Genomic DNA, 23,920 nt, shown 5'->3' on the forward strand with positions numbered 1-23,920 from the left:
CCAGAACACACAGTAAAATATAAATCACATTCATATGCTCAGCTTTGTGATTTCAAGACCAGGAACTCAATACTTTGAGTGAAGAAAATAAGTAGCTCCATATAAGTCTTCTCAGAGTTGCACTTATCAGAGTACAATACCACTTACTAGGCTGGACTTGCGGTCTAATTGCAGATTGAACCCCGGAGTGAGGAAAGCAGTCTATTTGTAAAACAAGGGATAGAAGCAACTCTCATACAATCTTTCATGCAACGTCAGTGAAAAGCAGCAAATTGACATGCAGTAAGAGGAACTGTCTTGGCAAACGGGGATTCATTTCACAAAGAATGCTTATAAGCTCACAAACTACTTGTTCCCAAGTCAAGGTTCTGTCTCTTTTCTAAGGTTCCCTGTTAGAAATGTCTAGGGATTTTCTGATGACAACATTGTTTTCTTGTCAAAGATGAAGTATTCCAGAGGAACATACATTACTGCTTCACCAAGGACGTGATTTCGTACTAAAATCTACACTCAAAACAGCTGACAGCGAGGTGGTGAAGTCATGTTAACAGGACATGGGAATTTAAGGTTGAAGTACCTACCTGCCTTTTTCTAGGCCAGCTCTTAAAGTCTCATCACCACCACCCCATGTGAAGGACTACTCACCCTGCTCTGAGTTAAAAAGGGTTTTTCTTACCTTCCTCCTGAAAACTGATGAGAAAACCTGAGTCTATTATTGCAGTGAAATATTTTTTGAAACATCAAAAGCTCCGTTTAACAGGAAAAATATTTTCAGTCAGCTTTTAGTACACTTATGTCTTCAAGCAGCATGTAAAATTGTCTTTTTGGGTGACCCCTTCCACTTGTACTTCAAGGACCATAGCTTTGGAGTAAGCTGGCCATATAGGGAGAGAAAAGGAAAAACAGGTCAGAGTAAAAGAAATGTTAAGAGTTTAAACAGGAAACTTGCCTTATCTGTAAAAGCTGTCTGTGCAGCCAGCAAGCATCACACCTACATATCAGTTAGGTAACAGTAACAAAGATAAGGAAACAGTTCTTCAGACAAACACTGGTGGGAAGGATGGTTATCAACTGATGGCTATATCTAAAAGGAAATCACTAAATGGCTTTGGTCATACACTGGCTTTTTGAAACCAGAGATTTCCCTACCCCTCTTGCATAGACATTAAATAAAGCCTAACTTGAATTTCCAGAAAACTGCAAGAACACCACCACTGTTGTGAGCTGGCTTTGAAGTCTGTAGTAAACACCTCTACAAAAAAAAAAGAGAGAGGAAACTGCTTTGAGGGTGTGCCTGGTCTGTTGTACAGCAAGTCACACTGCTACAGCTCACAACTGATAGCTAGGTTAACCTTAAACAAGAACCCACCATACACACAGGGAAAGCTAAGTCAGACAGCAAAAAGGTCTCACAACAGTCTTAGTTTTTTGCAGCAAAGTCATTATCCTCTTGTCAAGGCTTCCTATTTACTGCTTACATTTTTTACAGTAACTCTTTGAAGATTCAGTTCTATTTCCATTCAAGTAATGGATTTTACCATTAATGGCAGTAAGGTTAAGCCAGGAAGCTTCCTCAAGTCCCACCTGCAATCCCTTAAAACTATTACTTCTGTTTAGGTGAGATCTATTCCTTTGATAAAGCAAACAGCAAATCCAAACCCAGACAATACAGTAATTTAAGGTAAGGTGCCTGCAGTGGGGTTAAAGACCAAATCTAGGTTCTACAACTGTAGTGTATTAGAATAGCAAGAGATAAAGTAGCAAAGGATATTCACACTGGAATTCAAAGGTATTCAGAGTGGAGGATGTAATTTTGGTACTTAATGACTCTTTCCCTCTCTGTGTCATGCTCTGTGTATAAAACATACTTAGAAAAACGTTGTCAATATTGTGTTGCTCATTTCAATGTGTGCTAATCAGCACATCTGCATATGCCAAATAATATATATTTTAACTATGCTTTTATAGTGCACATACAGTTAATTAAAAGAAAACCATTACGGCATTACAGAAAAATTGTGTTGTTTTGTTGCATCATGACAGCGTTATATTTCTTCTCCTGCTCTAAATTGAAATGCAATGATTAAAATACAACAGGAAATTCAACTACTCCCCTACACTAAGCTAACACCATTTGCATAAGCAATTTGTTTGTGAGCATAGTTTAAGTAAGCAGATGTCCATCTTCCCACACCTTGTGCAAATCACAAGCGCAAATGCAGATGGCATTTGGATATACCCAGAAACTTGAACCAAACTGTCACTTCCTTTTGATCCATAGAAACCCCAAGAATCACCTGAACGCCTACTTAATCATAACTCCTACCTGGCAAGATTTCTGAAAAGCTCCTGCACTGTCCTCCATGCCCTCCCCCACCCCCCCTGGTTAACCACTGTATGCAAAGCATTTTGTCAATATACCTCAAAACTATTCAACTGTTATGAAGAAAGTTGAATGTTAAAAAGTCTGTATGCCAAATTCCATCGGGATTCTATTTAATTTTGGGCTAATCTGTTTCTGTTCCTACTTTTCCTACTAGTTTCCTACTTGTTCTTCAGGCTGACCCACACTGCCCTTCGAGGCGAGCATTAATTACTACAGTTCATCATGTTAGGAGACTTAGAAGGATGAAAACCATGACCAGCAAAATTGTTTTCAAAATAGGAGCTTTACAAATATAATCATCATATGGTCCTAAGATTAAGAACAAGCTGTTCAGTTCTGAGTTAGAGTGACTACCTGATCTGCCATAAGGAGCTGCCTTACATGTTGTCTGCATGAAACTGTGTTCCTGACTGGGGTCAACATTTAAATAATTCCAGGTTGCTGTTCTTGGAGAAAGGCTGCACAAACTTCCAATATTTTTACAGTCCTAATAAGGTTAGCCATCAACATGCATTAAAAAGCCCTTTTTCAGGTTCAATAGTTGTTTCAGAATGGTGACTGCACAAGTCCAGCAATGCACTGTCAAATAAATGAGACGATTAGGAATGATGGAATCAGTCCCTGGTTTCAAAATTCAGATAATAAAATATGCTTTTTTTGGTTCAGATACCAACCTTGGAGAAGTCCATATGACTGAGCTTGCTTTAGAATCATTAGAATTCAGCCTTACTACAACAAAATGCAATATTTTGTTAAAAGAAACAATGTCATGAAGTAAAACGAATGTGAGCAGAAAGCTCCAAGGACAGAGTCTTCTCGATGTGTGAAAAAAGGTAGTAGTGATAACATCCATGGGAAAAAACCACCTACTTTGGGAAAACACCTTGGCTTTCAATCTTTGAACAAATGGACAACCAGGCCTAAAGATCATGTTTTAATCCTAATCTAATCCCAACACTTTGCTGTATTTGGTAGCAATGCATTCAAAGAGACAAAGACTTAACTTTTCTATAAAGACTGAGGCGACTTTGAGGAACTGTTCAAATCAAACAGAGTCTTGCACAAGTCTTGCTTAGTAAGTACAATTATCTCTTAGCAAATGCAAAGGATATAGTCAAAAGGCTGCCAGTGTATTGGCATTTCTCTGTATGTATAGAGCTGCCTAGACTTAGACTATTCAGAGCCAAAATACATGACCCACATATTAAAGAAGAAAGTTGTGAGCAGTAACACTTCCTATTTGTTTTCGCATTGTTTGCACTGAAAAAATATTCAGAATGCAAAAGCAGATTTGGAGAAGTCTCATCTGTCAGTTTTCTGCTGCCCAAGCCACTCAAACTGAAAAAATATAAATTACCTTCATGACTTTGCCAAGTGTAACTTCTCCTGCTCTCAGTGTTGGATTAAAGTCTTAGAGTGTGGAGAGAATCACATAGTTTGAAGCTTACACTCAGCCCATTACACAGTTCTCTGTGTAACGAGACAAACCAACGACAAACCAAAACCATGGATGGCGGTACTTATCGAGCTGGAAACATTAGCTTCATATAATAGCTGTGAGAGTTTTAAAGACAGAAGACTTAAAAAACAACAAGAAAATCAAGTCCATTTTAAGGGCCGATGAAAGCATGTTTCAGCCAATATGAATCCTTAGAGCAGCTGCAATAGGATTCAGACCAGTCCTACACTTTCTCTGTCAGACTGCTTTGCGCAAGGCACAAGGGGTGTTCATGACTTAATTCAGTACTTCTAACATCAAGCAAATGGCCTTAGGATTAATAGATAGAAAAGAGAAAGGTATAAAAGGTGTAAGACAACCTTCTAGGGAATTATAAGGGACTACTTTCGGTATAAAAGAATACTGCAAGCATTCCCAATGTATTTGCTGTCATGTCCACAAACAGTTTAAATTTACTTTTGAGTCACATTCACAATTTCTTAATATCCATCAACCCCACTGGTAGAATTTAGGTGTCTAATGTCAGGAACCTCCCCAAACACTTCATCATTCCTTAAAACATGGGCCTCCAAATAATTTTTTAAACATGAAAGAGAACGTCTCTGCCCATCTCGTATGCTTCCACAGAACAGACCAGAATAAGAAATGAAGTGTGTGCAGAATTGGCATTGATTTGTGATCTCAATTAATATGTATTAGAAGCGTGGAAAGGGTGAGGACTTACTCCCAAAGACCTCCAAAAATTTAAGACAGCTTCCTTTCCTCTGCCTTGCCTAATTGAGTTTGCTAGGGGACGATAATTTAGAATTATCTGAACTATAATCCAACACACACACACAAATTTCAATACTGGATAATTAACATTTTGCAAATGCTTATCAGTTGTCGTTTGCCGAAATGAATTTTCATCTGTCTGCAGTTTTTCACCTTGCTGTAGTTTGCGTTTTACTTTGCTACAAAGGCACAGAAAAACCTACCTTAAGGTATTTACCAGAAAACTCACAGTAAAATAAGCCCATAATTAATGGTTACAGCCAAAAATCCCATGTAGCTAGAAGCTGCTCCATATATTCAGAACAGAACCAGAGAAGAGACCCGACATTAGCTTCGAGTGCAGCTAATAGACAGAGTTCCCCATGGGACTTCCAGGGCAGTGCATTTAATTGCCTGTTCTAACAGACTTAGAGAAAATGTTCCTTCCAACTGTGCCAAAGGCTTGAGGCCCAGGCAGAAGTCAAGCTTTTGGGGAGCTAATAGAAGATTAGGGGCAACAGATTTGTCTCCCCTCTGACCAGTTATTCTGTGAGGGCATAAAACATGCATTAATGAGAAGTTCTCCCAACGCTTTCCCCACAGCTGCTTCCACATGGACAAAGGACCAGTCTCTCTCACAAATATCAGAACTTTCACCAGAGAAAATGTTTCACTGCTATAGACCTACCATGAAGAACCGGAGCACCCAGATTTCCACCCATACCCCCGAAGTCACACATTCACCCGCAGCACCCTCGCTCTGTGTATTCTTTCTCCCAAGCCAGCCAGGAACATTTTCTGATTTAAAACATATTCCCTCCTCTCCTCGTTATTTAACAATGCCTTCATCTTTGCCCCTGGACTCAAGAACTTGGCCACCAGAGCAAGAAGGCAACGTTCACTCTTGCTCAGTCAGCAAACAAGTGACTGACATAGCATTTTGTGCGGCAGGGAGTAACAGTGATCCATTGATGATGCTGGCACCCAAAACAAACTTTTTAGAGGGATGGCTTCAAAGTAGAATTAAAGGTACAATATCAAGCTGCTGATGAAGAGGCTTTCTTTGTCTCAGTGGAAAAATAAATAACATTAAAAGAAATAAATCAAGTGTAGCAGTAGTTCAGCAAAAGTTTTGAACGGAAGGAAAGCCCTAGATAGTTAGTTGTCTTCGGATTCTTCACCAGGGCAAACAGTGCTTCAAGGACAAGTAGGAAAGTAGCTGCTATTTGAGGCAACTTCATTATAAAATCATTTTTAATAAGCAATCTGAACAAAGAGAGGGAGTGCTCTTGCAGAGAAGCCCCCAAGGGATCTTAATGCTGCCCAGTAAAGTTATTAGGAGGTTACACACAGGGGACCAAACAGCTATTTTATTGGCCCCAGGGGACAGGGTTTAGATTTCACCTGTTCTCTTTAGGCCTTGGTGCTAACAGCAGATCCTGTTAACCATCAGTCTTCTGCAGGCTCCTATTTTGTGAGGGAAAAGCATCCTTTACTTACTGTAGCTGGCACACAAAACACATGAGGTGAAGCAGACAGTACAATGCACAGTAGGCATACAAAGTAATTAGAAATCAGATCAGAAAAAAAACCAAACCAACCCACAGTTATTTTCCCTTTAATGCAATTAAGCAAAATAACAGACCAAGAAATCTTTAGCAGTGGCTATAAATGTGGAAAGTAAAATCAGCGAAAAAGAGGAGTCCAGGTCCTGGATTCAATTAAGCTGCAAACCTTAATAAGCTTGTAGAACTTTGAACATCAGTTCTAGGATGTCTGAACACCTAAGAGCTGCCTTCTGCCCCAAATCAGCCTCTTTGACATGATTTCGGAATGGGTCTTTGTTCTGGGTAGCATTAAGAGCGTGCCTATGCGTAAAGGACAAGACAGTCCCCTTTTTGGCTAGTTGGGCTGCAGCTGCAGTGAAGATACAGCACTCCAAGCCCCAGTCAAAGGCTTAGGGGCTTGGCAGGATAATGGAGGTGCCTACTGACAAGCAGTTTTAAGAAAAATTACTCTAGATATCTACTTTGGTAAATCATGAGGAGCACAGAAGTCCAGAGTCTGAAACAAAGGGCAACTATCTTAAAGTTACAAAGGAGTCTTAATCTACAGAGGGTTTCGGTATAAGTATTTTCTGTTAAATCTGGATATATCTTGGGTTATGAAAATATAAAATATACAGTGTTGAACGTGATACTCAAGTACATCTATCTGCATTACAAGCAAACAAGGATGAACAAAATTAGTCCATGGACCACTAATAGTGGCTTTCCTACTGTTGTACCTACCACAATCCAAGCTACAAAGCACAACTGCCAGACACCCTTTCTGCCAGTACTGCACGTTACCAGGCAGCGACACAAAATAAACAAGCAAGTGTCAAAACCTGTGGTAGTTCAGGGAGTAGGTAACAAGTGGTAACATGCTGAAACCTGAAAGTCAACTCCAAACCTGTCCTGGTACTGAGAAGGTGTAGCTGCCCTGGCTTAATTCTACCTCAGGAAGCAATGCCAAGTATTCTACACATACATGCTTGAGATGAAGCTCAACTAAAACCTGTGTGGTTTTTTTCTATATTAAAAATGTTAGGCAAGCAAGTAACTGAATGTTCCTGGGCCTCTATGCAGATATGAACTTCAGCTATGAAATCAAACTCCTCAGAAGCTTCTAACTGTGAGTCACTGCAATTCAAATAGCAAGAGAAAGAAGGTTCCATTACATCGTGGGCTCATTACAATATTAGCCTTCTGGATGCAATCACAGGAAACCACCCCTTACTTTGATAGGCAGTTGAGTCAAATTCGATCAAGACAGTCAGTGTCCAGGATATAAAAATGATCTGGAGAAAAATAAGGTGATTTATTTGTGTGATAAATTGAGTCACTATCAACTCTGTGATAAACTGAGTCACTAGTGGTCTGGTAGAGGCCATCAATCTCATTGCATGAATTATGGCAAGATTTAGATTTAAGATACCAGAAATTAAATACTACACAGTAGACAAGATAGGATTTGGCCTCTACCATCTGACCTGGCTAGACTAGAGGCTATGTTTAACCTAACAAATTGCCATATGAGCCTGAGAGAGGATAGTTCTACAGACAGACAGAAGCATGAATTTTTACTTCAAAAGCCTGTTTAATCTACTGAGGGAAAAACTGCATTCTGGGGTGGACAAAATTTATTCCCTTAGTGCTGCTTGGAAGAATACTACACTCCTGGTTTATAATGGCAGGTTTTGTAATGCTCAACCTCTGATAAAGATAGAGAAGCAGTAACGTAGAAGGAAGATGTAATGAAACAGAACACTTGGATAAAATTGGTTGTATCAAGAATACTGAAGCTCTCTCAGGTTTTAGTTAGCTAGTTACATTATGAAAAACCTGTATTTCTTCAGCACTCCTTTGCATGTGTACAAATACTCAGCTATCCTTTGATTCAGAAATGACCCAAGCACCTATCAACAGGCCAATAGTTCTATTTCAGATGACAGAGCGCTTTGTCACAGACTAACACCGAACAGGACGGGAAATATACCCCAGATCTCAAACAGTAAAACCAGGAAGAACTAAGTAGTGAAGACAGACCTCCACTGATTTTGAAACCCACATAATTAAAATGGCTTTTTGGATAAAGTCTGAAAAGATTAATCTGATATTTGAAATGCATAACGTATCAAACCTTCTGGCATTATACGCCCCTAATTAAATCAAAAGGTCACTAGGCGCAAGTGCTAGTTTACAGTCAGTCAACACCCTCACATGCCATACATTGCAAGCTTGGCATAAACTGACTTAATCTGTATTTCTAAACAGTAGTGCAGACAACGTCTACACACTTCAAAATGGCTTTGTGAGAATGTTTTGTGACATTTCTCTGCAGAAATCCTACTCTATGTAACTTAATCTGGATGTGTTATACATACTGATACAGAGTGATAGGTAAACTCCAGATCGATCTGATACAGAATAACTCTCTCCTTGTCATTTGTAGTTGTTAACAACTCAGATTTGAGTTGTAATTTTTTGCATTTAGGTGTTTATACAATTCTTCTTTCCCTCCTGTCCCCCCCAACCCATTCCAAAACTCTGCATTTTGACGCCTACTTCTTCTATTCAATAATAAAAAAATTCTATCTAGGCAATAAGGGAAAAAACATACTTCTTGTGCATGATGCTGAAATGCCAAAGATGCACAGCTTACATTAATTTCTGCTCTATGAGAATTTGCCATAACAGGAATGAGTTCTAAAAGAACTTCAACCAAAATTGAATGAAACCTCATACATATTTGCTAGCAAACACAGTCTGCGTTTTCATCATGCCAATTACAGCATATTGCTTCTTCTATTTTAATCCTTCCTTAATGGACAAGCTTATCTTCCCATTATTCAGAGAACTTTTTTGTTCATGCTTCAGCAATTGCATGACAACCGATTAACAAATCAGGGAACTGCTCTTTGTCAGTTCTTTTAGAATTGCACAGAGTTCTCAACACAGAGGACACTGGGACCCTAATTTCTGCTTTAACTAGATTAAATGCCATATGTGGTGAACAGCAGCTGATCATCTAACACAGTTGATGAATACACCTTTTTTTCCATCATAAGCCTCAAAAATAGCATCCACCAAGATACACGACACCAACATTTTATCAGGCTGGAATGGCTTCAGAGCGTATTTCCTACGCTCTTTAGGTCCATGGTTACTATTTAATCTTCCCTACAAGAAGTATCAAACACTGGAACTGGCTAGCAGGTCAGTACATGGCACTGCTGTATACAAAATATATAGGGTGATTCCAGCTGATGTCCAGGTGGAATGTTACAAACCACCATGTACAGTCATTAGCCTCTATACAAGAGGCTCAAGACTGAGCTAGTGTAAATACCGAATTACTTACCACCTCTAGAGAGGGTGGTCGCTCCAGGCCAGGGTTGAGCTCATGGGCAAGGCTGTGCAAGGAAGCTGTCTGTACAATGCCTGGCCTGCGGATATACAGAGGACTTCAGTCTCCTGTACTGTCAATCTCAGTCAGCATGAGCTCAAATATTCCCCAAAAACGTAAGGGCCAAATACTGCCCTCAGATGCCTACCTGTGGCTCCCATTAAGTCCAACAGAAACCACATATACGTTCAGCCAAAGAGGATATGTGACCCTACAAATGCATTAAGCAGCAAGCCCACCTAAGGAGAGGACCACCACGCTCTGAAAGTATGTGACATTTAACATTTACTTCAAAAGTCACACAAATCATCTTCTCATTTGAAATTCTTAAAGCAACTGTATTTTGGATCTCTATACGTTGAGAATTCATCCTCTCAAGTCAGATTTTTCATTACATGAATATTTTAAAACTAGGAATGAAATAATAATGAAATAAATGTAAAACACTTTATGACACCACTTTAAACCTAGGAGCTGCAGTGAACATACTTCAAATCATAACCCTCTTACGATACATACATCTTTGTAAATTCTGTGCAGCCTACTTCCTGTTTTCTTAGAGGGCTTTTAGACTAAAGATTCAGCTTTAGCCTACTCCTGTTTCAGATCCTGGGCAAATACAATTCCTGCACTACGCGATTTCCAAACCTCCACAGTATCCAAAGAATCTCAACATATCTCCTGCAGCTATAAATGGTAACATTTTCCTGGAATTGTGCTTTTAACTCACTGCAGAGTAGATTAGAGTTGATCCCCAACAGTGATGTCTTTGAAGAAGATTCCAAATAAGTGTATACATAAGCAAATGCACGTATCCACATCCATTTCCAAGGTTGCCATTCATGAGGAATGTTTGTTTATATGGTTGAGAGCCAAACAATAACCTCCTCATTTTCATCAAGAGCTCCTTAAGCACAAGCACAGAATGATTTACCTTACAGATTAATGCATAGGAAGGACAGAAGACTCAAATAATTCATTTTTACTTGAATCATACTGCAGCTATAACAGCCATAAAAATATACCCATTCTCCTCACCTGCGTTTTCTGGACACGTTACTTAGCAGCTAGCTATAAGGTACACATACAGGAGTAAGGAATTCTGTCTTTCTTCACAACTTTCTTTTTCTGTGCTCTTAACTCATGTGAAAACACACACAAGCACATGTGCACATACACCCACAGACACAGGCATTGCGTATGCATTTTGGCAATGTTGCAGGTGAGGACTGGAACCGCTCTAAAGTGGAAAACCCACCACAACGTTTAAAACGGAGCCTTCTCAGGCCAGACCAACACCCAATAGTCTGAGTGCCACAGCATAGCCTAACACAGATTCCATTTGAAAGAGAAGGCCAAAGCAGAAGATACTACTTACATGTATGAGTCTTCTTCGTTACGGAAATACCTGTAGGGAAGAAATGATACCAACGTTAGCAAAATGACCACTGAGCAAATTCTTTTGACACGCATTTCATCGCTATTTTATTTCAGACACACAGTGGCCACTACAAAAGCAGAATGAAAATTGCAGTGATTTGTACATTAGAGGTGGGAGGATCTCCCTATTTTGCATTGAGACTTTAATGGTATATTCTCTCCTTACATCTCATCAATAAATGTTTCAATATATATATTGCTTAAATTTTGTTGTTGGAACATGTATCTACATGGTGCTGCTGGTTTAAAACTGAAGCTGATGCAAAGAGAAGATACCAACAACATTATGGAAGCCCCCTTTTATTTTTCACATGATGAAAATTTTTCCCACACTCGTATTTACTCGTGCACATTAAACTATCCAGACAGAACAAATCTGAGCAGTACAACAATTCATTTGCTATGTTATTGAGTTCAAGTAGTTCCTTGACTGCAAGCTGTAGCTTATGCTCATTAAAACCAAATGAACAGCTCTCTCAGTATGAGTATTACTTGCCATAATTCCAAGCCAGATGCAAATATCCCCAAGCTGTTAAATATATACTTTCTGAAGTAATAAAGATGTTTTGATGCTAGACAGGCATGTGGTGGCAATCACCAGTGATGGTCCAGTGCCAGGGAAATTGGAGAGGCATTTTAAAGAAAGCAACAGAGTGAACAGAACAAGGCAAAATTCATAATACCAAAGATAAAATTAACTCTGTTAAATGTCATCGGAATTCATGCTTGAATACAAACAATATTGTCTCCACTTTAGTAGATAACTGGCGCTGTACTTGGACCCCTCAGTATTTAAGCTTCACTCTCCATGGGGGGAATTTTATGAGAAGAGAAAGAGGTTACTGGAAGCAGCACAAGTATTTGAAACATTTCATTTGTGACCAAGGCCTGTAATGAAATATTGGAATTGAAACTGTTTGGCTTCCTATTCATGAAAGACAGAGAGACTTGAATCTCCTTAGCTATTTCTTTAACCCCCTCTTCCAAAACCAAATTACTATGCAAAAAGGTACGCTTTTATTTCAGGCTTATTTGTTGTGGAACATCTTAGGGAGGCAGCAGGTTATAAGTCGTCAGAAAAATATAGATACCTTATTTGTAAATTTAGAGCTAATTTCCAAAGCCAACAGTTTTCAAACTCATCATGGTTTTGGTAGATAAATCCACATAAACCCACAAAGCCAACCCCAAATACGTAGCTATCAAGTTGGACATAAATGTCACGAGGAGCTTTTTAATTTAATTGCACTTGTGTTGCTATTGGCCTTTTGGTTTTGAACCACTGAGCTCTACAGATGTGAGCTCTGGAACCTTTCTTTTCCCTGAACAGCTCAGAGGCTGCAAGATTCAGGAAGAGAAGTTCTGTGCAGTTCCTTTGAGGAATTTTGTAAATGTGAGACACAGCTCAGCAATTTACAACAATCAGAAGTCTAGAACTTGGTTACGTATGTGTACTGACTGAAATACAAAGGTCCTAGCCAAATCTGTGTGTTCCTCATGCTAGGAATTTGGATTGCAGCCTCAAACTGTACAGCCAGGGTAAGCAATAAGAAAGAGGAAAACATGCATATCAAAAATAAAACCTTTTAGTTACGGAAGTAGCTACTACAGGGGGCAAAGTCATCCTCTACATTTTTATTTTTTAAGTGCCAGCTTTCTCATACCTTCATTCCAGTCCCATCGTTACTGGCTGGCTCAGGCCAGCTGCTGATATGAGGGGAGTGTTATTATAGGGACCATAGCTTAGGGCAAGAAGAGGGGCAGAGTGAGAAGCAGCAGAGATTGAAGTATCTATGTCAAAATGCACTAGCAGTATCTCGTGCAGGCTTTGGTATGAGTGCAAAAAACCCCCTCTCTGGGTTCTTCTGAAGGTCTGCCTTACCCTCTGAATTCAAATTACAGCTGTCGTCAGAACATTTGTTCTTCCACCAAGGAAGAACATTTTTGCTGCTGTTTGGCTTCCTGAGTGATCACTGAACAGCACGTACAGCTCCTGACAGTCTCCATCATCCCAAACTGTCCTAACATCCCCTTGGCAGAAGTACTCGACCCAGGTCCTACAATTTTAAGGATGTTTTACGGAATGGGAAATGCAAAGAAAAAGGTCTTAAATCTGAACACCATTTGCAAAACTTCCTCTCCCAACACCAGTGCTAATAAATGGATACATCAGTGCTCTTGCAGCATTATGGGAGCCATATGTGTACTTTTCTCAGAAAATAATGCTTTCTGTAAAATCACTTTGAACAGAAAGTGCTTATGCTGTCACTTCTGATTACTCACAGCGTCTTCACAATGGGATTTGCCACAGCACAGAACGGACTTGGCTGTATTCGCTGACTGAGGGCTACTTTCCCCGATACACAAAACAGCAATGGAAATATTAATGTTTATATTTTTCTACCTAATTTTTTCTATATGACACAAGTGGTGGGTTTTTCTAATCAGATGTTTCCATAATAATTACCAATTACCATCTGGTAAGGCCTTTTAGCTGGTTTACGCAGATATTTTTAGATAACCTTTTAAAACAACAGCTGAGGGGAGGGGGTTTGCATCTTCTTCGTAATCACATTGGTAGGTGCAGTGAAACTGAAGTATTTTGCTTTGAACAGTGGTTTTACAGTGACTAACTGCAGCCTGGTGGGACAAGGATAAACAGTGCTAGTGAGTTCAGCCCATTTAGATTTAAATTAATCAGGAATCTTTACTTAGGTTAAAATGAGTAGGGAATTTTTAAGAAGCCTTTCCTTTCACATCAGTAACTGTAAGTGACTAGAAAAACTGAGCAAAAAAGGCACCAGCATATCCAAACTGTTACTTAGGTTAGACACATAGGACCAGTGCTTTAAATATAAATGCTAAATACGCAACACATTCCTACATCATTGCGATCAGTTCTAGTTTTAATGCAGGAAGGCAGTGATTTTGCTATTCAGCATTCAAGAACTGTAACAAATCTCCTAAAAATGAGTGTATTACGGGGGGGAAAAAAGTTGGTCTGAAAACTATTCAGTGTAAAAAAGGGGAGTTACAGATGTTTGGCTTTCTCTGGGCCAGTGCTAACTCCCATTTGCATATATATTTGAAGGCCTTTCCTATGAGCTGCAACCTACAAGTCTTACCCAGATTTCATTTGAAATCAAAAGGATCTTGTGAAACTAATTTGCAAGTCCAATAGACATTGGTAATTTTCTTCACAGGATTAGGCATGATTAACTGGGACTGCCCTCATTTTATTTTTGGGACTGGACCTTCAGTGTACGTAGATGTGATTATGTCTACTCCCCAATAAGACTTAAGTGTAACACACCACTGACAAACATTTATTTATTTTCAAGAACTGGAGCACAAAGAACCCACTGACTCCTTTCAAAATGGGACTTAATGTAAGTTCCTATTTTTTTATGGGCTTAATTTCAAAATGCAACAGACTAATCTGTGACCACTTGCCACACTCAGCATGATCCTAAACAGCCAGCTTTCCATTCTCCTTCAGCAACCTGAAGAAAAAAAGAGAGAGAAAGAAACAACTCTTAACTTCAGTGTTACTAATACAGAAAGACTTCCTGACTTAACCAACCAGACTTCAAAGTAAAGCAAAGGAAATGTCATTAAAATACCACAATATATCACTGCCATGGTTATCAGTGAGTGAAAGTTTCAGTATTACACTTATCAGAGAATTGATCACTTCAGCAGTGCAATTTGACATTCCTGATCAACACCAAATCTTGAACAAATTAACTTCTTAGACTTTTCATAGTTGCTATGCAATGCTCTTTGCAATGACAATCATTTGGGGGGTTTTAAAAAAGCATTTATACACCATTCCCTTTCCCCCTCCCACTAACAATATGTAATTTGCCATGATGGGTGGTATTTACAAAAATAACATTCTGGATGCCATGAACTTTGAAAAGACTATCTACCAACAGAGACAGGATCTTCTTTTGCTGGCAGTTAGCCTGACTGACCTTCACTAGCCAACTTCAAATAGAGAAAACAATGTCTTCAAGTCTAAAAAAGAGACACAGATATTTTATACATCATAAGCCATTTCTCACAGTTGCCCATCCAAATAAAGCAGCATAATGAAACACTGCTTACTCTGTGAACCCAGATCCCTGCTGCTGTTGTACAGTTGTCAACTTCCCCTATTTCAAGGGGAAAACATACTTTGATGTACAGAAAGATAAGTAAAAAGTCCCCCGTCTGGCAGAATACATTACTCTGCAAAATATCAAAGGAGGATATTCTGGAGTGCAATTTTCCTAAACCTCCAAGAAACCTCTTCCTCAGAAGTTTGTATGGATAAACGCATGCACCACTGGCAAAGCTATAACTGATCTCCAGCACTTCTAGTAAGCACCATTGTGTTTGCTTTGCTTTTTGTGCCCAAATCGGGTGATTACCATGGGTCTGATGACAGTATAGCTAGGCAGATGGTATACGTATATCATACTTTGCTCATGTAGGTGTGTGTATCAACATAGATATGTATTTTTATCTTTTTACTTTCTCCTACCCTCCCCTAAGCCAGCATTATGGCTCTAGCATGTTTGGGAACTTGATGGATTGGAAATCTTGGGGGAAAAAGTTCAAATTTTAAAGTCTAAGCCTCCTGCCTCACTTACTGTGTAAAATCAGAAAGAAAATGTATTACAAGCTTGGATCCCACTGTGTTTCATCCTGTCACTCCACTGCTTTTTTACTCTATCGCTACACAAAGCTAGCAATTAAGGTGGAAGATTGTATGTAATACCTGGGCACTTGCAGAGAACCTACCAAAGCAGAATAATAGATTTGAGCGTATTCAGAACAGAGTTCAGAAACCTCAACACTGGCTTTTATAAAAGCCTGTGAGGATCTCTGGCTCGAAGGAATTTTGTGAGCTTTGTAGGCCATTGTTTATGGTGACCAAGGTAAAAACAACATACATGCAACTGCTGTAAACACAGCTGCAGTGAGTTTAACCAAACAAAATGATGTTACAAACCAGAGCCCTTGCCTAGGACAGAAGAGCTGCTCATGATGATCAGCACTGAAAGTGCTCCAAGTAATTTTAGTATTTTGTTTCAAATATTGTTAGTGGACACTAATGCTTACACTTCACCCAAAAGAGAAATAAATTATGTGCCAGAATAACAAAGAAACAAGGACAACATCCACTCGGCATGTAGGAACAAGGGAACTTCCCATAATTACGGAAATAAAGAAGGGAAAAAAAGACGCTCTTTAAAAAACCAAACCAAACCCAAAACCAACAAAAAAGTCTTCAAATATGATGACCATAATTTTAAAATATAATATTCCAGTTTTTCCCAGACTTTTTCACAGCTTTTCCTGGAAAGGAAAGAGCTCATCATGTGAAACAAGCATTTTTCGGTGGGTCTAGATCAGTCTTTTGTTCTCAAATCCAGAAGCAGGTACCAAAGTCTCAGGAATCAAGAGTGGACCTAAACGCTTCAGTACTGAAAACCCCAACCTTGCTCTCCAAAGATTCACAGCTTCTTCTTAGGCCTAAATTCTATCAGAGCATTATTCAGCTTTGGCTTTTTGTTGTTGGTTGGATTTTTGGTTTTAGGTTAGGAGAAATGAAATGAAGAATCTTCATTACATAGCCATTATGTTTGTACGTGACAAATGTCACCACAGAACACAGGGCCAGAGAGCAGGCAAAATATCTGTCCTACATCTGTACAGTATGTCACACATTAAAAATCAAATATGTTTTTTAACAAACAATGGGTTTCCTTTGTCTTGGTTTTAGACATCCTTACACTTCGCAGTCGATTTCCAGAACTGTAGGGACTTGCTTAGATTTATGCAACTAAAAGAAAAAGAAAAGCTAATTCATGGTTTTCCTATAAAGACTCTTGCTGCAAATACACTACTACACACAGTTCTAATTGTCACAGACTTCTTTAGTATTGTAGATTTACTTAAACTGTGAGCCCTACTGCAGGCCACCGTTTTACACAGCTTTAACAGTGACAGGAGCACCTTGCCACGAGGATGGCAGACACTGCCACTGTAAGCACTACGCTTTCTCTTCTCTGTGACATTCAAAGAACAGTCTCTCCTTCAGCTGAAGGCTCTGTCCTATCAGCGTACTAACGGGAACAATTTGTTTAACTTTCACTAGGTATACAGGCAAGCAGCTCTGTAAGGTGTGGAGTATCCAGAGGGGAATCAATCCTCACAGCTGGCTCTCCTGACCATTTGATTCATTCACTGTAGTTCTACTGTCTTTCTAGTTAGTGTCATCTTGGACAAACAAAATATCCCAGCAGCTGGGAATCATTAAAAGAGTAGCACCTTCTTTGCAAACTCCCTGCTTGCAATAGGAGTCATTGATAAAAAAGAGTCGATATAGGGAGGAGTTAACCAGCACCATTTGCAAAAGCAGCAAGTTTGGCACGTGCATGTCACACACGTCTGTGTGCTGGAGACCCCCTGGGCCATATGATTGTACAGGTAGTGGTACAGCTTCCATCCTCCAGTTTGAAGCACAAAATTGCATTGTACTTGGCTGCTCTCCCAGACCTACCATATCAAGCACCTCATCCCAAGAATACTTTGGAAGTAATTTTACTTAAACATTGCACTCTGCATTCTTACAATGCAGACTTTCAGACTGCCTCGTTCAAGACTACTGACAACATTTAAAAGCACGAGGCAGGCCTCTAAGAGTTCATGGTATTTTCACAAAATCCAGAGAAATATCAAACTACAAATAAAAAGAGAGGATGGGAGCTATATGCCTGTATGTTAACTCAGGCCAACCGTTTCCAGTCATCACTCCAGGTGCATGGAAATCTAACTGTCCTTAGAGCAAAACTGAAATTCTCAGAGAGGCGCAAGAGCCGCGATATTGTCTGAGATAGCAACCACAAGGCTGCAGCGGTCCTGGTTATATCAATTCTCACCTAGAGGCAGTCCTTCGAGATGGGAGATAAGAGAAGCCTCAATGCCCCAGTTCTGTGCCTTCAGGCAGTTAGAAGTACGTTGTGAACATGTTCACACAAGCTGCCAAATCTCTTTCACCTACGTAAACCAAAATGAAACAAAACCAAACAACTACCAAATGTGTAGCTGTAGTCTTTGTTACTTACATTTTGTGCAATAGGAATTTATCATTTAAGAATATCGCAAAGTTAAAAACATTGGGTTACGATTTAAAATGATCTGATGGCTGTTATGTCAGGGAAGGGAAAATAATGGGTTTCTATTTAGAACACATTTTAAGAAATAATTGTAGATTATTTCTCTTGTTTTTCTACTCTATAATTCCTTTCAATAAAATCTGTTGTATTCAAGAATATATCAATTTATCTTCTATACTTTCACTGACACTGCAGGAGACAACCAATGAAATCCTCTCAATATTTCCATGACCAGAAGAAAAACTGTTCATGAGTTGGCCATAAGTAGAACATGACCAGAAAACTGTGGAAGATGTAGATATTCATAAAACACAACAAAATAATCCCTCCAAAAGAAACACATTTCATTAATTCCCGAGTTACTAAAATCGTATGCAGTGAATGTTGGTGCTGCAGTGGGTTACCTGCCCTTACATACAGTGTTTGCATCAACAGATTTAATCATTTAAGTTGTAGGCTTCCAGCATTCAGCAATACAAGTAACAAATATTCACCAAGTGCGGAACCCCGTCTTGTTGAGCATTAAGCCATTTCTAGCATATTGTACGGCATGGGGGAAGGACACTATCGAGTGATTTATCAACCCCATTTGTTCTGACATACAAGTCGCTCTGGGAGATCTCCGATCCAAATATAGCCACAATAAAGTCCAGGGTAACTTTTGAGAACAGGCAGGAATATCACACAAGGTGATATGCTGGCAAGCTGCAAGCACTTTTCCTCTTTTGTCAATTCCTTCTCTAACTTACAATCAACTTGCATGACTACACTTTACCAAGTAACTGTGTGACTGGCTATACAGAGAGTTGTAATGTTTACAAAGAGGCAAGGAGTTTAGTCAAAAGAATTACATTCAGGTAAGCCCCCCAGATGCTCAGATTTATCCCACAACAAAAAGCAGGCAACTCCACCATGGGTACTTTTTGTGTTTTCCTTGGTGTTACTGAGTTGGCTTTTTTGCAGTACTTCACATTCTCAAGCTAGTGCTTATATATCCTCAGAAACCAAACACTATCTGCAGTTTACAAAAGAAACAGAAGCTAAGTACACATAACTACAAGACATGTATTTGTAAACTGGGTTGCCTGGCTCATTTCAGCGATCTCAATTCAAAAGCTCTCCAAGCAAGGATTTTCTCACTGCATCCTTCACAATCAGTTCATGACTTCATCAAGATGACTGAGATATCACCAGATAAGCAGTATAACATGTTTCAGGACCAGAGTTTTAAAGCTGCATCTCACACTGCAACTCACATATTTTAGAAATCAAATTTGGACCTCCATTCTGAAAGCATTTCATGGAATAACATGCTAAGTCTACATTATTATATGCATCTGTGCTAAGATCTCACCATCAAAACACAGAAACTAAAGATTTCCTAAAGGTTTTTCAAATCATCCTGTAGTACTGAGGGGATAATTCCACACTGACCACATAGAATTCAATGTTGTTTGAGGATTTCTACAGGATTTCAAATGACAGCTGTCTCACAAGGTAGTTATTTTTCTGCCATGCAAGCCCTTCCAAAATCATGATAGCAGTTTATCAGGCTGACTGAAGGCCTTGGTTCAGCCCAATAACTTTTATCTACTTAACACTTTGGATGGGTTTGGCCCATTGTGTGCCTCAGATGAAGCTAACGTTGGATATCAGGTTTTTATTGTAACTGGAGGATTATTTTAATTGGAATGTCATCAATATTTTTATTAAGGAGCATATTTTCTTTGCTCAGTTGTTCTGCAAAGTATTTATAAGTAATATTTTTGATCCAGAAAAATTGATTCCTTACACATTACTTATCTATCCCAACTGAATACTTTAGCTGCAATGTGCTTGCACATTTGCCTTTCAGTATTCTTCCGAGACTGACTGTTGCCAAAATTACACTTTTTCCAGCAGTCTCATATCACGGTAACTTTTTTTTTGTTTCAAAATATACCGAGGTTGAATCTCAACTTTTCATCACTTTGCTCTCCTGAGGAAAAGAAATAAGATTCTATTATGTCGTCTTCATCAGCTTCGATGAATGAGGGGAAAATAGGGAGAGGGAAGGATTTGTGCTAGAAGTTCATGCAAAATTTGAGACTTGAATATAGCACAAGTAGCACTTCAACACTCCAGACTCCTTCAGCGCTGAGACCCCTGGAGAGTTGAGTTTAAATCACTAAACTTATTTCAGGAAAGGGGAGAACACTCTGGAGAAAAGTCTGTCGACTCCAGCAAAATTAATAAACTGGTTGCTCCTGATGTGAACTACATTTCTTGACAGGAGTTTGACAAATTTCTAATTCCCTCTTACTGGCTTGTGAATACTGCACTTGTTCCTTTTTAACAGTTATTTAATACTATGGCACAATAGAAGTGATAAAAATTGCTAGGTTTCACTCACCTTGCACTTTCAGTGCTGGTTATAAGAGATAAAGGAAAAATATGACTTTCCTCAGTGTCTGTTAAAAAGGGCAGCTTACTCTTTCCTCATTTAAAATGTTCATGTACAGAAAAAAAAAGTTTGATCCCTATTAGCTGATTTTTGTTTCGAGAAATTAGAATAAATTGAAACAGACCTCAAATAAACTGTCTGTAACATTATGCATTTTTCACCCGAGACAGGGGCCAGTTTTCCTGTCTCATACATGCTACAGATCTAAACAGAATTAGTGACATTTATTTTTCACCTAACTACCTTCATCTAGCATAACTACACCCTGAATTTGTTTGGACACTCACTTGTCAGGGTTTTTCTTTTCTCCTTCTTACTAAAGACCATCGCTGTTTCCACTTGCATGTGTTTAGGATCCCGGCTGTTCTGCGGTGCTCACTGCACTGCTGTGATGGTTGGTGATGCACAGTACACCAACACAGTCAAAATCTCAGCAGATCCCTGCACTCAGGGACTAGTGGAAAAGCTTAATTCCTTTACAGAGATGATTATGTTCTGGACTGCAAATACATCTCATAATATATTTCTATGTTTTAAGAAACAGAATAAGGTGTTAATAGCCCCTTGACCTAAAGTACATTTTAGAATTTCTATAATAAAACCACTTATATCTCAATTACACTAAATAAAGCCATAAACCAAATTAGAATGGTGTCCATTTGCTTCTTGTAACATACACTAAAAAGTAGTATTTACCATCTCAGGAAGAGAAGTCAAAATCAACATGCTGAATCAATGCCCCAAAAATGGCATAGTTACTTTGCAGCACAAAGGCCCTTTTTATTATTGTAAGATAAAGTTTTGTTTGCTTTAACTATTCAATTATAGAGCACTGATGCCATCCCAATGTATTTTTCACCTACATTAGGGCTCTGGCATGCCTGTAATTGTATGGCAAGGTTAATATATTTCCTGTGATCCTTGGCTGAGTACCCTCCCATTAAATCGGAAAGATCTTCCATTCGGAGATCAAAAGATTTTCCCTTAAAAGCTGTACTCAAAAGTAGGAAAACACCTGCTGTGGATATGGAAGGGGAGGAAAGATCATGTTATGTTATGAAGTGTCCTAAAATACTGTGTAAATGTGTACCGTACACAAAAGGAATGACCACACCGCAGCTATAATGCCTGAAAAGTACAGTTGAGGCTCTGCACTTGTTGCTCCAGTCGTCTGGCACCTCTGTTAACAGGTAAACGTGTTCCTCTTGACAGCATCTGACAGTAAATCTGTGTGTTGCACCCAACATTTCAAAACCCCCTACTGAAATGCACACGGGCTTCACCCATAGATTACTGGATTGGGATTTGCAAAGCAGCCTCCTGCCTACCAGCCTTCAAATCATCCTGGCTGGGTTAGTCTTGTCCATTCCTTCTTTCAGATCTGAAAGGTTTCTTGTTTATTATACATTAAACTTGAAATGCAGCAGAGTACTTTGAGTATTTACCACTTTCAATATGTACATCAACTTGGCACAGAAAAAAGACAGTTAATTTTAGATATAAGCCCCAAGCAAAAATCCTGCTTCCAACACACGTTTCAGACTGACTTTAGCCTTTTTTCCCCTCTGTGCACTGCACTCATGGAAGCTATCAGTGTCATGTATCTCTCTTCTTATACGTAAGCCTGTGGGAAGAGACCCATTTCTACAACTTCAGCGAGCTATGATTGACACAGCAGGGTTGAACCTGCCAGGCTGAAGTGATGTGGTTAAGATTTCAACAGTATGCACTAAGACTTGAGGGACCTGTACTCACATTCCGGGTTTGCCAACAATTCCTCCAGTGACTGTGCACAATTCACACAATTTCTATGTATTATAATCTCCTATGAACAAAATGAGTAAATTCAGCCTGTTTCTTCCTCTTTGCCTAAGGTCGTTCATATGCTAATATTTTTAAGATGGGTCCTGATTCGTGACACAAATTTGGATCAACTTCATTCATTGGTGCTTCTTAACTATTAAAAATATTCTCTAGAGGTCAAAATCTCACTGAGGATCATCACAATTAAAAAGATTTTATTTTGGAAAGCAGAAATTTGGTTAAAGCAAATGATTTTTCAGTCTGTTCTGTACTTTTGATCACCATCCACAACACCTACCAGAAACTGTTACTATCTCTAACCACATTTAGCCAGCAAAATTCTTCCCTTAAACTTTCTGCTCCCTGAAGACAATGGTTCCCTCAGGAATACAGCAAGAGGTTTTGTGAATGCTTGGAAGCAATATGAAGCTGTGCAGCAGTGAAGAGAAAAAGGAAAAAAAAAAGCATGAAAATATCAAAAATAATCCCACATTAGTTATTCTCAGGGCTCCAGGGAAATTAAACAAGGGTGGGGAAAAAGGCATAACCTGACTCCTTTACATACACAGCTCAAATTTACAGCATTAGCAATTGAAGCTCAAGACAAGAAAATCGAGCACTGGTCTGTAAATTCATTCTAATGACATCACTGCCAGGATTATCCTTTTGGGGATGGCTTGTGTAGGGGGTTGGGAGGAGAAGGCAAGGGACTGAGGAAGGGAGATTTATGTTTGAGCTATTTCGATTTGAGGCTGCTCTTAACTGACAAAATAGAAAGCATCTTATCTGAGAAGGGATTTTGCTCAGCTGCTTTAAAAATCCTCCATACATACTGAAAGTCAGCACATTCCCTGGAGGATCAATTGGCTTGACAAACTCGAGACACCCTCTATCCCATCTTAAAAAAAAAATAAAACTACTTCCATATAAAAACTTTCTCCAGGCAAAAGAATGACATGCAAGGGCTTGTCCTGGGGCAATTAGAAAAGAACTTTGTATAAGTAAATTTAGTGCTTGCAGAAGTTGCTGCATTGACAACAGTCGATACCAAAGGGTTCTCTTTAATCTAACAAGCTGCAGCAGGGCAAATGTCTCTTCTGCCACTGCTCTTTATCTCACAGTAGGATGAACTCAATCTCAAGGGGGGGTGAGAGGGAGCTTAGCTCTTCAGGCTCATTCATCAAGAAAACTTACTTTTAACTCACAAGCTGTCTCACTGATTTGAAGAAAACTCTCATCCAAATACTTGAAGTGCTTAAATGACTTCCTACGTTTTAAGCATTGAAGTACTGGTCTCTGCAGAAAGGGCCAAGACGACTGCCAACCCTAGTCAACGAAAGCTGAATGGAGCTATTTGGTACACAGGCAAAAAGCCTGCAAGAAAATGACATCTGCTTCAGCAGAGTTCTCAAATTCCTGCACTAAAACTCAGAGTTTATCTAAGATGTCACCTAACTTCAGCAAAGCTGTTCCTCTTGAAAATGATACAGAACAGTGCATGTAAATTTTTGGTGTAA

At 39.2% G+C, this 23,920-nt stretch overlaps 1 protein-coding gene across 1 annotated transcript in view; it reads right to left on the bottom strand.

Annotated features, from left to right (window-relative positions):
- Positions 1 to 23,920, bottom strand: part of RORA (RAR related orphan receptor A) — a 347,811-nt gene that overhangs the window by 96,467 nt on the left and 227,424 nt on the right. The window contains 1 exon segment of the mRNA XM_030498277.1: positions 10,927 to 10,956. Within this exon segment, the coding sequence (XP_030354137.1) occupies positions 10,927 to 10,956 (30 nt within the window).

The sequence above is a fragment of the Strigops habroptila genome, chromosome 9 (assembly GCF_004027225.2).
Source record: "Strigops habroptila isolate Jane chromosome 9, bStrHab1.2.pri, whole genome shotgun sequence".
Lineage (NCBI taxonomy): Eukaryota > Metazoa > Chordata > Aves > Psittaciformes > Psittacidae > Strigops > Strigops habroptila.